Source organism: Photinus pyralis, unplaced genomic scaffold (genome assembly GCF_008802855.1).
Source record: "Photinus pyralis isolate 1611_PpyrPB1 unplaced genomic scaffold, Ppyr1.3 Ppyr1.4_LG9, whole genome shotgun sequence".
Classification (NCBI taxonomy): Eukaryota; Metazoa; Arthropoda; class Insecta; order Coleoptera; family Lampyridae; genus Photinus; species Photinus pyralis.
The window spans coordinates 22607634-22624965 of NW_022170878.1; the positions used below are offsets into that span (position 1 = coordinate 22607634).

General features: G+C 38.0%; 2 protein-coding genes across 2 annotated transcripts in view; both read left to right on the forward strand.

Annotated features, from left to right (window-relative positions):
* Nucleotides 1–4181, forward strand: part of LOC116180095 — a 21298-nt gene extending 17117 nt beyond the window's left edge. The window contains exons 3-4 of the mRNA XM_031499928.1: nt 3097–3539; nt 3598–4181. Of these exons, the coding sequence (XP_031355788.1) occupies nt 3097–3539; nt 3598–4181 (1027 nt within the window). The remainder of the gene's footprint in view (nt 1–3096; nt 3540–3597) is intronic.
* Nucleotides 4182–7277: 3096 nt separating this feature from the next.
* On the forward strand, nt 7278–11154 carry LOC116180396 (insulin-like growth factor-binding protein complex acid labile subunit). Its single transcript, XM_031500366.1, has one exon. It carries the CDS (start codon nt 8530–8532, stop codon nt 10972–10974), a length of 2445 nt encoding a protein of 814 aa, XP_031356226.1. The 5' UTR covers nt 7278–8529; the 3' UTR covers nt 10975–11154.
* The last annotated feature ends 6178 nt before the right edge of the window (nt 11155–17332 follow it).

A 17332-nucleotide genomic window follows, 5' to 3' on the forward strand; every position in this document is an offset into this window, starting at 1 on the left:
AAAACATTCGATAAAGAATTATAATTAATGTCACAGTTCTGACAATACATATTATAATTACATGCCATTATTAAAGATGGAGTTCTACGAAGAAGATTTGATTTTGGAGTAGGATAAGTGAAGGTGTCTAAATGCCTGGTAGAATACATTGGTATAGTAAATGACAGTTTTTCAAGGTTATCATTGATAGCATGAGTTGTTGACCCTGTTGTTGACTTTTGATTTTATCGGGTCTGGATATCTAATCTTCAGTTCTTGTTTCGATTATTATTGATTTGCTGTCCTTGATTCTTGAATTTGGAAAATCAAATCTTGATTTTCTCTTTTTCTCTTCTCTATTTTTGAAGTTCACTGGTGATTTTTGGTTCTGCATGAAAGAGCCTTCACACTCCTACAACCGACAGCACCTGCATACACTGAGGGGTATTCCATACCCTCCCAGACCCTCCGGTTCAACATACCTCACCAAAAGGTTTAGTACCCCTACCACTTACAGTATAATGTTTTAAAAGGGTCCTAGGGGTTGAATGTTTTGAGAGTGAAAGTATCACCGGGGATTCTGTGGGGTATGGGAACCCCTCCAGGACAATACTCCTCAAGAAGATAACAGAGCAACTCTTCAGTTATCTACAACTGCTAACATCTTCGTACACTCCATACCCTCCAAACCCCCCGTTTCTACATGCCTCACAAATGTTTAGTACTCTTACAGCATAATTATTCGAATGGTGTGGGGGGGGGGGGAAGAAATTCATTGTAGAGAATAGGTAATTCTGTATTTCTGATTTCTTTCCTTCTTGAATATCGATCTCAGAACTTCTCTAAAGCTTCCTTTTCAGTCCTTAGTTCTGGAATTGCATGGCTTACCCTTGATTATTGATTCCTAATGCTTTTTCTTTCTGATACCTCAGCTCCTCGGTTATTTGTTCTTCGGTCTTTGTTTCCGAATGTCCAATTCCATATTCGAGCTTCCCGAGCTCTATTTACTAGTACTATTTATTTCTGAACATTGGATCTCAGCTGACTACCCTTGGTCCATACTGGTTTTTGCCACTTTATTTATGCCTACGGATAGTGATGCCGCCGAGACCAATGTTAAGTCTCGTCTCATCTCGTCTCGAAGTTTTTTTTTTAGAAATTATGTGTACTGTTTTTTTTTTAATTTAATCAAGAGTAATCCATTGAAGTAGCACGAATTCCAATTGTTTACATAAACCGTCCCTCACCTTACTTATTAAGGACTTAATTACCATAGGTCTTATACAACTGTAGTTTTTCTTAAATCCAGAAAGCCTTCCACAGCTTTATTTTATTTGCTTACTCAAATAACGGAAATTGTCTATGCGGGAAAAACAAGATTTGGTTATAATTTTACATTATAGTGAATAGATGATTATAGTTGCAAGAGACAAGATGATATTCTTGCTTTGTCAACTCCTGTCTTGATCCTTAGTTCCCGCCGACACGGTGCAGCGGCGCCACTTGCTAACTCAAATTGTTTGTTTACCGCCCGCCAAGATACAGACTTTATTTACAAAAAATGTGATTTCATTTTGTTGGGGTAATGTTTAGAAGAAACTGTCGGTTTACTTTTACCATAAATCGTCTTGATGGAGAGTAACAAAATAAAACAGATTAGCGTAATAATCGGTGCAAAACATCTAATCTTTAAACCTTTGATTATAAAATACACTATATTCAAAGCTTTAAACAATCTGTATTCAGTTGCTATAAAATTAAAAAAAAAATAGTCCGAACATTTTGTAGATAAAGGTCTAAATTTAAAAAATACTTAGTTCCCAAAAAAATTTTTTTTCAAATAACTTGAGTTTTTATAGCGGGCGCTCTTATGGATATTTACATTGGGTGCAGTAGGTACAGAAGATTTTTAGGATCTCGCGGATTCTTTTATATTAAAAGCCCTTAATTCTCTCATTGTATTTTCACAAATTTATGACATTGAATCTAATCGTTTCCAGGTGTAGGTACAGTGACTCAATTTAGAACAGCGGATACAACCGGGGATCTCGTTTTTGATTGGTAGTTCGTTCTGGTCGCCATATTGGGGCTAAAATAATATAGGTACTTTAGTATTAGTGTACACTTTTTGTGTTCTTGCGAAATTCTGTGAGTAAAGGTACTGCTTAAGGTAAAATGTATATTGTGGACATATGACATATTCAAATACAGTTACTGTAGATATGTACTTACACATTTACCGCGTAGTGAAGGCCATAAAAGTAAGATTTTACAAAATAACTTGGACAGATTATCTTTAAGTATTTAAGTAACAAAGAATTCAGTGAGACTTTCCTACTTAGTTACATTACCAGATACATCTTATGAAATATAATATTTTTAACTGCAGAATGGTAAAGAAAATCCTTAAAATACGAATAATTATGTTTCGTGAATAGCAGATAGATAAGAAAGGTCATTATTATTAACGGTCCTCGAGATCGTTTATAATTTTGTATTGCTGTCTGTCTGTCCGTCTGTCTATGCGTCTGTCTGGCCGTCTGTATGTCCGTCTGTCTGTCCGTGTGCACGATAACATTGTGTAGAAACGTCCGATTGAAAATTGACACATTTGTTCTTTAGGATGTAAGAAAAGTCGCTATTGTTTTGTGGCTACGTGGACTAACGGGTCAAAAAGTTACAGCCCAAAAACTGGCCAAACCTCCAAAAAAGGGTTTCTTTTATAATTCTTGTTACAAACAACATAATAAATGTCCGATTTTCTGTGTTAGTAAATATTCCTTAAACCTCAGGTAACTATGCAGATGAATTAAAAAAAATTGCCCATGCGTAAACCAACTTTTGTATTTGCGCAATCCCAATTTGTTATCTGTTAAGATATTTAAATGAAATTTTGTACGTAGGCACCTCAAATAAAAGTAAAATTCGAGTGCGCGCCGTCGTAACGAGTGGTCGATCGCGATTATAAGTGTCAATTAAGAATAGAACTAATTTGTTAATATAAACCAAATCGTGAGGGTGAGTACCACCCTTACTTGCCGGCGCAATGCCAACTGCAATCTGTGGTGTTTGTCGGGTGGATCTTAATCGTACAGATAAAGTTATTCTTTGTGCTAGTTGGTGCCAAACTTACTTTCACACGAAGTGCGTTAAAGTCAGTGACGATGAAGTTAAATTTATTAACTCAAAAAAGAACTTTAATTGGTTCTGTGACCCCTGCGCTATCCACGAATCACACAGCCTCAGGAATATCTTGACTAACATCAACAAAGTGACGATGAACTGGGATAGAGTTATGGAAAGTCAGCACGAGAAACTGATGAACCACGAGAAGCTATTAAAGGATACTTTAGACCAGGTAAATACCCAAAATGTCAGCATCAGCAAGGATCTAGCGCAAGTTCTCCAAACTCAATCTGAAGTGAAGCTTACTTATGCGGACAAGTTGAAACAGAAAACCTATGACCCAGTTATCATTGTTAAGCCCAAGGACGCGAACCAACCCTCCAAGCAAACCTTCACCACCCTCAAAGAAAATATCGGATCCAATTACCCGAGAAGTTACCGGAATGAAAACTCTACGTAGAGGAACCATTGTTGTTGAATGTAAAAATAAAGAAGCTGCAGCCAAACTTAAGGAGGAAGCCGAAACGAAACTGGGATCCGACTACATTCTTTCCTTACCAAAACAGAAGATGCCGAAGATTAAAATCGTAGGCCTCAATGACAAGATCGGGAGTACCCAAATGAAGGAAATGATTCTCGCGCAGAATCAATTCCTCGACGAAGCCGCGTACATAAACGTCGTACACATAACGGAAGATAAAACAAATCCTAACAGGTATTTGGCTTACGCTGAGGTTGACGGTAATAGTTACCGGAAAATTCTAAGTGAACAAAAGCTTAACATAGGATGGGACCGTTGCAGAATTTATGATGCTGTGACAACTAGAAGATGCTACAAATGCAATGGGTTCGGACATAAGGCAACTGACTGTAGCAAAACTACTACCTGCCCCAAATGTGCGGGAGCCCATGACCTAGCGAGCTGTAAAGCTTCGGACGCGGAAATCAAATGCAGTAACTGTGCCAACGCCGTTGAGAAACTAAAAATGAAACTGGATGTACAGCACCCGGCCTACAAAAAACGACTCGATCAAGAAAGAAGCAGAATTGATTTTTTAGGCCATCCCCAACACTAATCAAGCAAGGAAATAGGTACGGATCAACGCTCTCAATCTATTACCAGAACGTAAGTGGAATGCGAACGAAAGCGCAATCTTTCAAAAATAAATTGGCAATTACAAATTACGACATTATTCTACTGACTGAGACCTGGTTAACGGAAAATTTTCATGACGCTGAGTATTTAAACAATCAATATGCGGTCTTTCGCAATGACCGTAATTACGAAGAAATGAAGTGCACCATGGGAGGCGGAGTTTTAATCGCAGTCAAGACCGATTTGAATGCTGAAAAATTGGAATTTCAAAGTGATCTAAATGAAATATGGGTCAAACTTAAAATTAATAATACTTCATACATTATTGGTGTTGTCTACTTTCAACCGAAATCTGGTATTGATAAGTACGTGAGTTTTACCAAAAGTTTAGAAACAATTGAAAACATGTTGCATTCATCGGAAGTGTTAATAGCAGGCGATTTTAACCTACCACAAATTGTTGACGCCACGTATAATTTCGAAAACGCGAGTGCTAAATGCAAAGTAATTAAAAATATAGCTTCGATGTACAACTTAAAACTCATTAATACGGTTAAACTTAAAAACTGCAATAATAGAACCCTTGACCTAATTTTAACTAACTTAAACGCGGAAATTAAATCTGCTGTCGACTCACTGGATAAAATTAATCCACTTCATCCTGCACTAGAAATAGTCTACAAAGTCCATAGACCAGCTAAGCGAATTACTAAATTAACCAACTTCAATTTCAAAAAAGCAGATTTTCTTAAAATGTACGTCCTTTTTCGCGATATTAATTGGAAGGAGTCTCTTATCCTGAAGAATTTCAAATCGGTAGATGATGCAGTAACTAGCTTTAATCAAACGGTAATGAACATTTTCGATGAATGTGTCCCAAAGTTACAATTAGGAGTGCCAATAAGTATCCTAGCTGGTTTAATATAGACATTATTAAGAAAATCAAACAGAAAAATAAGTTTCGGTTACAGGGCCCATCGGAAGACTTCATTGAAGCCAGAAAAGAACTCAAAAGAATGATCCACATTGCTCATAAGAGGTACATTAATCAAATTGAAATGGATCTGCGGAAGAATTCCAATAAATTCTGGAACTACATCAAGTCGTTGAGGAAGAATAGTCAACTACCTGGAGTTTTTGAGTACAAAGACACCTCGTTAACGGACGCCAGAAGCATTGCGGACGCCTTTGCATCCTTCTTCGAGTCAGTCTACACTATGGAGAGGAACGATGACCCGGAAGATGACGTGGAATCGGACCTGGTGCTATCCAAATTGCACTTGACTCAGTTACATGAATCCGAGATACTGGAAGCAATTAAAAAATTGAAACCGAGGTCGGCTATAGGCGAAGATGGAATCCCACCCTATATCGTGAAAGGATATGCATCTTTATTGGTAACCCCCTTACTACATCTATTTAATTTAGCTTTGCAAACATGTACATTCCCTGAAGCTTGGAAATGCACCAGAATAACACCAATTCACAAAAGTGGAAGCCGAAATTAGTTGAGAATTATCGCCCAATTGCAATTATACCAGCAATAGCGAAAATTTTCGAAAGAGTGATCTATACTAGACTTTATTCCCATCTCAGCAGTATAATTGCAGATCAGCAGCACGGTTTCACGCGGAACAGATCAACGATTACAAATTTAATGCAGTTTACGCATTTCTCAGCAGGAGCCTTGGATGAGAGAGCCCAGGTGGACTGTGTTTATACAGATTTTGCGAAGGCATTTGATACAGTATCCCATCAAGTCTTGCTCCGTAAACTTGTTTTAAATTGCGTAAGTAATCCGACCGTCAAATTCTTAAAATCATATTTATCTCTCCGTAAAACAAGAGTGAAATTCAATGGTGTGAATTCAGCCGAATTTTATCCCTCATCACCATCAGGCGTTCCCCAGGGAACACTTCTTGGTCCTTTTCTGTTTCTCTTATACATAAATGATTTACCGCGAGTGATAAAAAACTCGAAAGCACTACTATTTGCGGACGATCTAAAACTTTTTAATAAAGTCCAATCCCCAAGTGACTGTTTAAATATTCAAGAGGACATTAACTCAGTAATTAAGTGGTGTATCAAAAATAAACTAAAACTAAATATCAATAAGTGTAAAGTCCTTACTTTTACTAGATCGAAAAATCCCTTACTTTTTGACTATAAGATGAATGGAAAGGTCTTACTACGAGTCACCTCCGTTAAGGACCTGGGCGTGTTTTTCAATACCAACCTTAACTTTAACTTACACATTGAATACCTAACAAATGAGTGTTACAAACTTCTTGGTTTCGTTATCAGGCATACACTCAATTTCACGAATATACAGACAATGCTAACCTTATATAATGCGTTTATTAGATCCAAGCTTGAGTATGCTGCTAGTATCTGGTCTCCTCAAACTCTCAAATACTCAGACATGATCGAAAAAGTGCAGAAAAAGTTCATCCGAGTAATGTTTTTTAGGTCAACCCAAAATTATCCACATTTGATCTCTTACGGTACCCAGCTTAATTACTTAAATAGTACTTTCGGCTTAGATATAACGAGGTTAGAAACCCGACGGTACATTGCTTCCACAATTTTTGTCTTCAAAATTTTACACAACTTGTTATACTCTTCCGAATTACTTCAAGAAATTAAGCTTAAGGTACCATTTGTTAAGCTAAGGCAAAATAATACTATTTTTGTAGTTAACAACACAACTTCCCCACTTATTAAGATCTTGATCGCTTTAAATAAGTTATCCTCAGTTAATGATATCGACTTTTTTCACGATCCCCGAAATTCAATAATAAATAAAATTAGATCCTAGTCCTAATATTTGTTCAGAGCCCCAGTGCCATGTAATTGGAATTTTTATTCTGTATGGTTTCTGGTTAAATAAATAAATAAAACTGATGTCGGTAAAAAAAATTATTTTGCGCATGTGCAATCCGGTTTTTTAACATCGCTAGTTATGAACCGAATTGCATGAAATTTTGTATGTAAGCACCTCGAATAAAAGTAAAACAAATGCCGATTCAAAAATTTGTTTTACAAGCTATGCTGATCTGGTGGGCCAGAATCAATCCCTTGGTGTGTTGTAAAAATGATGTATGTGCGAAGACCTCGAGGATCGTTCGGTATTCAGTTATATCGGATTTTTTGTCATGCCTTCGTGATGCCCTTTATATGCTTTACACAATTTTTGGACCTCGAGAGACCAAACGACACTAGACGAGACGAGACTGAACCAGGGCGAGAGGAGACCTTCGAAAGTCTCGTCTCGTCTCGTCTTGGGGGCACACTAACTACGGATCCTAAAGTCGTAGTAGTGATATCCCTAATACGTGGTTTATGATACTTGATCCTTGAAAGCCCGTTCTCTGTTCACTTCTCCAGATTTTTCACTCCTGATTGCCCACTCTCCATTCTTCAGACCTCCACCCTTGATTTCTGATTCCTAGCCACCCGATTTTTATTCACAATGCTTCCTCGAGTCCTTATTTACTGATTCATGTCACATCATTTTGGTTTTTGATTCCTGCTCCATCTCCGACAATCAATATTCTGGCTCTATTTCCGATTCAAGATTATTTCATTCTTGACTGGCAACTGTAGGTTCCTAATTTTTCAGTGCTGATTCAGTAAACCGATTCTTGATCATTTAATTTTCATTCCTGATGTTTGAACTCTGATTGCTTTCGGTAACTTTCTGGCCATTGGATCCATATTCGCAGTGGTCTATTTGGGATTTCCGATGCGTGATTGTTGATTCTGGATTGATCCCTCTTTCTCTTACTTAGAATTATTGGTTTCAATACTTGGTTCCAGGCGATTGATATTCGATCTTTGGTTTCTGTACCTTTACGTGATCTTCTCCTTGAGCTTGGTACTGTAAGTACTGTGTCTTGGTCCTTGGTTTCTGGTTTCTGATCAACTCCAAATTGGCCAATTGGATGCGAATATCTTAAATTTTTACTCTTATCCCACATTTGACGTGTGACGTTGTGATGTTGTTCTTCAGAGTTGGGCATCAGGTGGCCTCTTCTAATAAATCACGACTCAATGTTTGACTAGCATCGTGTCATCGAAATTCCGGAACGTTAAAACTGGAATCTGGATTTTATATTGCAAGTCTGGAATCCGACTTCCGCTGGCTGGTTCCTGCTTCCCGATTTGTAAATACTCTTCCTCAAAAAACCGCAGAGTTTGGAAACGTGACGTTCCGCTCCCATTTTTTCTGGAATTTTCGGAATCCATCACCAGTCATCCAGTCCCAAAACTATTAACTACGAATTTTTGAATTTGCAGTTTGCTGATTATATGTTTTACAGGTCAGAATGCGGTTACTTCTGGTTCTGGTCGCTGTCTTCGATGTAACCCGAGCGGGATCTTGTAACATCCGTTTTGACACCATATCGATTTACTATGGCGAGAAAAGGGTGAATCAGTATGTATGCGTGAAGGTCACACCGGCTGATCTAACCCAGGATAGCTTTTTCCCGGTCTCCTATCCGGTCTTTACGGCTAATGATTCGCACCTGCTCTCCGTTTACAAGGAGATGTTCGCAAATATGGGAAAGCATTATTTGGAAATTAAAGTACTGGCAATGGTCAACAGTCACATTAGGAACATATCGGAGGATGCATTTGACAAATTCGTTGGCCTCTCCTACTTGGACCTACGCCACAATGACATAACCGAGATTGGTTTCCTGAAGACGATCATTTCGCGGTTACAGACTGTGGACTTGAGTTACAACAAGATAGAGCACGTTTCCGTCATCAACATGTCGCATCCGAGGAACTTGAACAAGTTGAATCTTGCATTTAATAAAATCATCACCGTTGACTTTGGTTTTGTGCCAAACGCGACCGCATTGAGTGCTCTGGATTTAAGTCACAACCTACTCGAGAATTTAAGTGAAGGTGCGTTTAGAAGTCTTCCTTACGTCGGAGAGGTATACTTAACGAACTGCACCAGAAGAAAGCTGGACTTCAGGATTTTTGAATCAACCACTCGTTTGCGCGTTCTCAACGTCAGTCATAACGATGTTTTGTTACCACAGCTGCCATCACTTCCCCAATTGAGTTCGCTGAATTTGTCGGCCACCAAAGTTGCAATTGACCAAGAGATGTTCATCGCGTCACGGCGCCTTCAGCATTTAGATCTCAGCAGTAATGGATTCAAAAACTTGGAGAAAAGCTTGTTCATTCACTTACAGGATTTGGAATCATTGCATTTGCATCACAACGACTTAGAGTCATTAGAGCAAGACATGTTCAAAGGGCTAAACAAAACGCTTCTGCTCAACTGCTCCTCCAATAGGATCAAGTCGTTACAGCCGAACGTTTTTGTCGAGTTGGTCTCTTTGCGTTCTTTAGATCTGGCCAGAAATGGCCTGGTAAAGATCGAAACTGGAGCGTTTCATTCGCTGCCCGAGTTGAGGTTTCTCGACCTAAGCGAAAACGCTATCGAAACCCTCCACGAGATGACATTCAAGGGACTCAACCTCCTTCTGGAACTGCACTTAAACGGAAATCGCGTCAAATCGCTCGTGTCCAAACCGTTCGCCGGTCTACAGAACCTAATTCAACTGAGCTTGTCGGGTAATCCCTATCACGTGGTTGAAACCAATACATTTGTCGGTCTGACCAGCTTGAAAACACTCAACCTATCACGTCTCGCGATTTCGAACGTTGAGCCCAACGCGTTTGCGCCATTCAAGCTTTTGAGCAGGCTCGACTTGAGTCACAACTCTATAGACACACTTCTGGAGGGTGCGCTCAGTATGGAGTACCAAGTCAGATCGGTCTGGCTGAACGACAACGGTATTCGGAATATAAGACCTGGAGCGTTTAATCGCATGGTGTTCGATAACAGCGGCTATTACCCCGTCAATTTCATCGAGCTCAGTAGAAACTCCCTGGCATCTCTCAAAAAGGGAACGTTCGCGGGCATCACATACGTCGACACAATCAACTTGGCAGACAACGCGATTGAATCCATCGAGCCTGGTACCTTTGAAGGCTGCGTCATGCGCACGACCTCCTACGGAAATCAAATCATTCTGGACCGTAACAAGATCAGCACCCTCGAAGAGGACGCATTCATGGGGGTGCAAAATTTGCAACGCCTCGAGCTGAGGGACAACGCTATTGTCGCCGTCGACGTGAACGCCTTCAATGGGCTGAACGCGCTACGCGTGCTTGGTTTGAGCGGAAACCTGCTCAAGGAGCTTCCTCTCGGGAGTGTAAGGCATTTCGCCAATTTGACCGAGCTGGAGCTCGCCGAAAATTTCCTTACGAGTTTCGACGTGGGGTTCTTCTCCAATCTCCAACAACTGCAGGTCCTCAATATCTCCTACAATAGCTTCGTCGCACTCGACGTTAACGTGCTGTACCCGATGAGATCGCTGTCGGTGCTCCAGCTTGACGGCAACTGTCTGAGCGAGCTTAATTACAGTGCGTTATTGCAGTACCATGATTACCTCAAGCGCATCAGCGTCAACGATAACAGGTGGACGTGCTCTAATTTGATCGATATGTTGAGGGCGTTTCGTGATCGCTACGTGAACTACCTCTTTAACACTACGAGTGCGTTTTTAGAAAGTAGTATAGAGGGTATCGGCTGCAGTAGGGATGGGAGCAATGTGGGAGAATGCCACAAGGCGGTTGACGTTAAACACCAGAAGACCAAAGCTGGGTCAAGAAACACTTCCAATGCGCCTAGAACAGGGATATTTATCTTATCGATAATGATTTTTGCACTAATTTTGAATTGAATATATTTTGATTCCAGATTTGAAGTAGTGCTCTGACTGAAACCTGGATCAAAGTGAAGTGTCATTGAAGGGCTTTATATTCTCACACAGTATAATGCACAGAATAAATTATTTAGACAAGATATATTCACTTTGTTTAAATAATTCCATTATCCGATGTAACAGCTAACATATCAAGAAAATGAGTATTAAAGATCCAACATATATCTGTGGGGTGCTACGCTCCCAAGCTGTGATCGCTTATTGGTTCTCCTTGCAGAGCATATATACTCTTTAAAGAGTTCTGCACCTAGACTTATTAGGAAATACCTTTTATTTGTTACTCAGTTGTAAACGTTGATTAACAAGACAAAACGCAAACGGGTAAACGTCATGTTTAAACGCTACTGACTTGTAAAACTGACAGCAGACCTGTAAAAATTTTACAAGTTAGTAATCTAGTAATTTCATTGGCCAGAATTAATGCGAAGTCTCTGTTACATGGATAACATGATATTTTAGACATTTCTTCAAGATTAATTTAAGAACTAATTATTTACGTTTACTAGTTTACAAATGAGTAACAAATAAAATATTGTACATTATACGCCCAGGTAATAGTTTTTACTGGCTCTAGGAGATGACAAGCTCGCCTAACGGCTCGCTAGTCAACTTCTCCTATCGCCAGTAAAAACTCACTTACCTGGCTAATAATGTAAAATACTATTTCTTGCGTTTTTCTAAAGGTGTCACCTCCTTAGGTCTTGGGCTTTCTAAAGCACGTTCAAGCAGGTCCGTGAAGTTGGAGTGTCGACTTGAAAGGAATTAAGTTCCAAGTATCTCATAATTTTGTGCTCATTTTGTTCTAATTTGTGCTGCTTGTTATAGATTTAATTAGTAACCATATCGTTGACTTTACAATTGTTTTATAATGTCAATTCAAGGTGTTTAATATCTTCAATTTAGTTTAATAAAGCCTAGATAAAGGTATTTATTACAACAATTTATTAAACTAAATCTCAAGTATGGAACGGTTATTAAAACCTCAAAAGTTGAACATTGACCCAGATTGTAGTTCTGCTGCTAGTGATTGGAATTGTTGGTATAAGACCTTCGTAAATTTTTTGATATCTATGCAACCTAACGAATCTGAGAAGCTAAGACTCTTAATTAACTTAATTAGCCCAGCTCAGCGTATGAACGAATAAGCGAAGCTGGTACATACAATGATGCTATAAGTTTACTTCGGAATTTGTATGTCAAGCCTGTTAATCAAGTGTATGCTCGTCACAACCTTAGTAATCGTAATCAAGAATCTGGAGAATCCATTGATCAATATCTTGAGGCTTTGAAATTTCTCGCTAAAGACTGTAGATAATTTTAAAGCTGTGACTGTAGAAGTAAGTAGAAACGATTATATCAGAGACTCATTTATTGGAGGTTTACAATCACATCATATTAGACAGAGATTATTAGAGAATGCTTCTCTTACTCTTGATGAAGCTTATGCACAAGCACGTTCCTTAGAATTAGCTCAACAACAATCTGATGCTTACATAACTCCAATGGTAAACAGAGTTTCCAAAACTCAATCTCAAACATGTTCTCACTCATCAGAAAATGTTTCCTCGTCAGAACCATCTGTAATTGCAGCAACATTATGTTTTTATTGTGCCACCATCCCAACATCTTTAGAGGTAGCCACCGTTCCCACTAAGCTTAATAATGTAACATTATTTGCTTTAATCGACACTGGAAGTACACTAAGCTTTACTAATCAAGGAGTTTTAAAGCTAAATGTTATTCCGTCTCACGGAAAAGTAGCTATGGCTTCTGCTACGTTAACGTCAAAAATATGTGCACAATGTACGATAGATCTGGAAATATCCGACCGGCACTACAAAAATATTAATCTCAATATTCTTCCAGCTCTATGTGTTGATATTATTCTAGGTCGTGATTTTTTAAAATGCCATTCCAGTGTACAAATAACTTTCAAAGGGAACACAGACCCTCTTATAATTTGTGGTTTGATTGCTGCTAAGGTTAAACCAGCATCACTCTTTTTTGATCTTTCTCCGGACTGTCGACCAATATCGATAAAATCTAGTCGACATTGTGATAGTGACAACAAGTTCATAGAAATGGAGGTTCAACGTCTCCTCAAAGAGGATATAATAGAGCCAAGTGTATAACCATGGAGAGCTCAAGTTCTCGTTATTAATAATAGTCCAGGCAATAAAGAACATATGAGGAGCTTGCAAAATTAATGGTAGTTCTGGAAATAGACTTACTTTATGTTTTTTGGGTTGCTGAATCCAAATTTTTAACTTCCCACCAAAAATTCCCTCCGCAACCCTCCCAAATCTTGAAAATAAGAAATAAATATGTTAAGAAATCGTTTTTTTTTTGTAGTTTCACGATTAAAATACCTAAAAATTTGAAATGTAATATAGTATGCAACCAAAAATGTGCTAAAACATGTTTACGTACTACGCACGTAGGGGGCGCTGGCGTGCGTTGAAGAATATTCATTGGCGATTCAGGCGCACTTCGCTTAACAACCCACGGCGTTCGTGTTCGCTCTCCCTCCACCCGCTTTACCTTTTGTTTTAACCTCATCGCTCCTTTAATCTTTCTTATTTTTCAGCATCTGGTCAACCCTTAACCTTCAACTTTTCCCCACCTATTTTCAGACACGTTCAGAATTAAGAACACATCCACATATTTAAAAAATATACTTTTATTAGTAAAAATAAATTATTTAAAAAAAGTTTAAATTACTCTTTACCATTTAACTGCAGCTGATGGCCCAGGTTTATCTATGTCACTGCTGAAAATTAGGTTCATGCGCGAAAAAGATTTAATTTGTTTCAAAGTCCCGTTTTTAAAGTAGATTGATCGATCAATCGTTGAAGGAAGACCAAAAAGGAAGTTTAGATACGACTAATCTGACAAATCTTCCATGTGTTCGGACTCTAGAAAAGCTGTACCGTGACCAAAAATCACAGAGGTAGAGTCACAGCCGCTGAAAGCGTGTAAAAATACTATATTTGTAGCCACTGTGTTTTCTTCAAGACCAAAGGGTGAGTAGATCTGTGAAATTTTGCCTTTGTCGGGCTTCATGAAGTAAATATTGGCGGATTGAGCAAGTACAGTTAAATCTATATCTTCGCCGACAATAATCACCGATGGATGAATTGATACCATTTCAATTGATGTATTAAGGATGAGACAGTCTACGTTATCGTCCTGAAGTGCGTAAGGCACCAAGACGCGAACACCCTACTCATTCGCCCTACGTCAAAATATCATATGATCTTTTTGTCGCAAATTTTGTCTACTTTCCGAATAGATATATTTTCTTTTTTTCAAAATTTGGGGGGTTGCGGGGGGAATTTTTGGTGGGAAGTTGAAAATTCGGATTCATAGACACAGAAAACATAAATCAAACCTATGTCCAGAACTACCATGAATTTTGCATCCTAAAATGATATATTTCCTGGACTATAATGAGAATCGTAAAAATAGGATGGTAATAGATTATTCGCGTACTGTTAATCGTTTCACTAGATTAGATGCTTACCCTCTTCCTCGAATAGAACATATCGTTAATAAGGTAGCCAAATATGAAGTATTTAGCACTATAGACCTTCGTAGTGCTTATCATTTAATTCCTATTGTTGTTACTGAAAGGCAGTATACAGCTTTTGAAGCATGTGGCCAATTGTTTCAATTCAAAAGGATTCCTTTTGGTGTTACTAACGGAGTAGCAGCTTTTCAGCGAGTAATAGACGAAATAATTCGTGTTGAAGGTTTGAAAAATAAATATGCGTATCTCGATGATGTAACTGTAAGCGGACTAAATCAGGAAGATCATGATAGGAATCTTAAAAATTTCTTAGATGCTGCTAAGTATAATCTCACTTTAAATCAAGAGAAAAGTTCCTTTTCATTGCTATCGATAAATTTGTTGGGATATTCTATTAGCAACAAAACTATAAAACCTGATCCGGAACGCCTAAAGCCTCTTAGAAGCTTACCATTACCTTCAGATGTCTCTTCTTTACGTAGAACTATTGGAATGTTCTCACATTATTCCAGACATGGGTATACCAAGATTTTCAGATATCCAACCATTGACTCAATGCTCAAAAATCGATTGAAAACCTAAAGGACATTGAAAATGGTACTGTTTCTTCTATTGATAGTGAATCCAAGTTTTCGGTAGAAACAGATGCTTCGGATATTGCATTAGCTGCAACTCTATCTCAATCAGGTCGTCCAGTGGCGTTCTTTTCCAGAACATTAAGTAATACTGAACGAAAACATCCAGCTATTGAAAAAGAGGCTCTAGCTATTTTTGAAGCTGTAAGAAAGTGGAGACACTATTTAATGGGTAGTCATTTTCTTCTTATTACTGATCAGAGATCAGTCTCGTTTATGTTTGATAATAAACTCTTTGGAAAAATAAAAAATGAAAAAATGATGAGATGGAGGCTAGAACTCTATTGTTATGATTATGATATTGTATATCGTCCAGGCAAAAAGGTAATGGACAGGTTGAACGCTATAATGGCATTATATGGAAATAGTATTCAGCTTTCTCTTAGAAGTAAAGGGTTTGGGAATTTTGTTTTACAAGTAGCTCTTCATTCTGTTCGTATGTACAGCCATTAATATTACTCCTCATGAACGAATGTTTTCGCATCCAAGAAGATCAAGTAATGGTTTATCTACTCCAACGTGGCTTATGACCTGGACCTATTTTGCTTAAGAGATATGTTAGACAATCACAGTTTGATCCAATGGTGGATGAAGTTACTCTGCTTGAGGGGAATTCAGAATATGCTCATGTTAGATTTCCTGATGGGAAAGAGGCAACTGTTTCTACTAGACATTTGGCCCCCACAGGAATTATACTTGAAGAAACTTCAATCTCAGAATCGGAACCCTCTTCAGATGATATTACTGAACCTACTGATCCTCAGATAACCGAAGAATTGAAGTTAGTTACTGATACAAATTTGCCTCGAAATTTGCATGAATTAGAAAATATGCAAGATCCTAATTTAAGAAGGAGAAGGAGATCGACGACCTCCATCCTATTTGAAGGACTATGTGAGCTGTTAGGGGGGAAGAATGTTATAGATTTAATTAGTAACCATATCATTGACTTTACAATTGTTTTTAATGTCGATTTAACTGTTTAATATCTTCAATTTGGTTTAATAAAGCCTAGATAAAGGTATTTATTACAACACTGCTAACTTAAAATTTTGTACTCATCAGGTTAATGAGTAATTCAAAATGTTTCTGATGACACTCCAACTTCACGCCGGAGTGTCAACATTGATATTTTCAAAATGTTCTTTTACTATAATTTTGTGCTCATTTTGTGCTAATTTGTGCTGCTATTTTAAACTGTTGTGCTCATCAGGTTAATGAGTAATTCAAATGTTTCTGATGACACTCCAACTTCACGCTGGAGTATCAACATCGATATTTTCAAAATTTTCTGTTACTATAATTTTGTGCTCATTTTTTGCTAATTTGTGCTGCTAATTTAATATTTTGTGCTCATCAGGTTAATGAGTAATTCCATTTTTTCTGATGACACTCCAATTTCAATCTCTAGTATTCTAGAAGTTGTTTTATATTACTTTAAATCGTTTTGCTAAAATAGCAATACTGTTCAGGAAATTTTTTGAATGAAACATATCCCTTTAAATGATGGTTTATTCGTCCGTTTTTCCGTCTGTTACCGTCTAACTCGAGAACTAAAAGAGACAGTGATGTCAAACTTTCGCCAATGGATGTCTGTAAGTTCAAGGATATGTGCTATTGAATATGAGCGGGATTAGAACTCGTGTTTCCGAATGCGAACTTGGTGTTAAAAATTCCCCTACTGAAAATCGTATGCGACTCGTCGTATCTTGTTGTTTTGTGTTACGTTGACTTTGAGCAAACGTAACAAAATTACCATAAAATAAGCACACCGTAAGGTGTAATGGGTTGGAGTTTTTTAAAACCAAATTTACACATTCTTTACGTCCTAGAAAGAATTTTTTGATTACAATGTAACTTAGATATAAAGTGCAAAGGACAGATTCTATTTTTAAAGTGCTTTTGTTTCATTTTTATATGAATGCGATTTATACGGTGCGAGGGGAATTTTTATGCGGAGTAAAAAAGTGCAGGGAGTCGGCGTTCAACCATCGAGTAGTAAAGGTGGTGATTAGTGTCTGGAAATTTGCAGTACGCGGTATACGCAGTTAGCGTACTACGATTTCAATACGCAACAAAAAGTCAAAAGTGGTAGTGTGACGTCGCCGAACGTTTTAAAATTGATATAGCGTAAATAAAGTTATCGAGATAT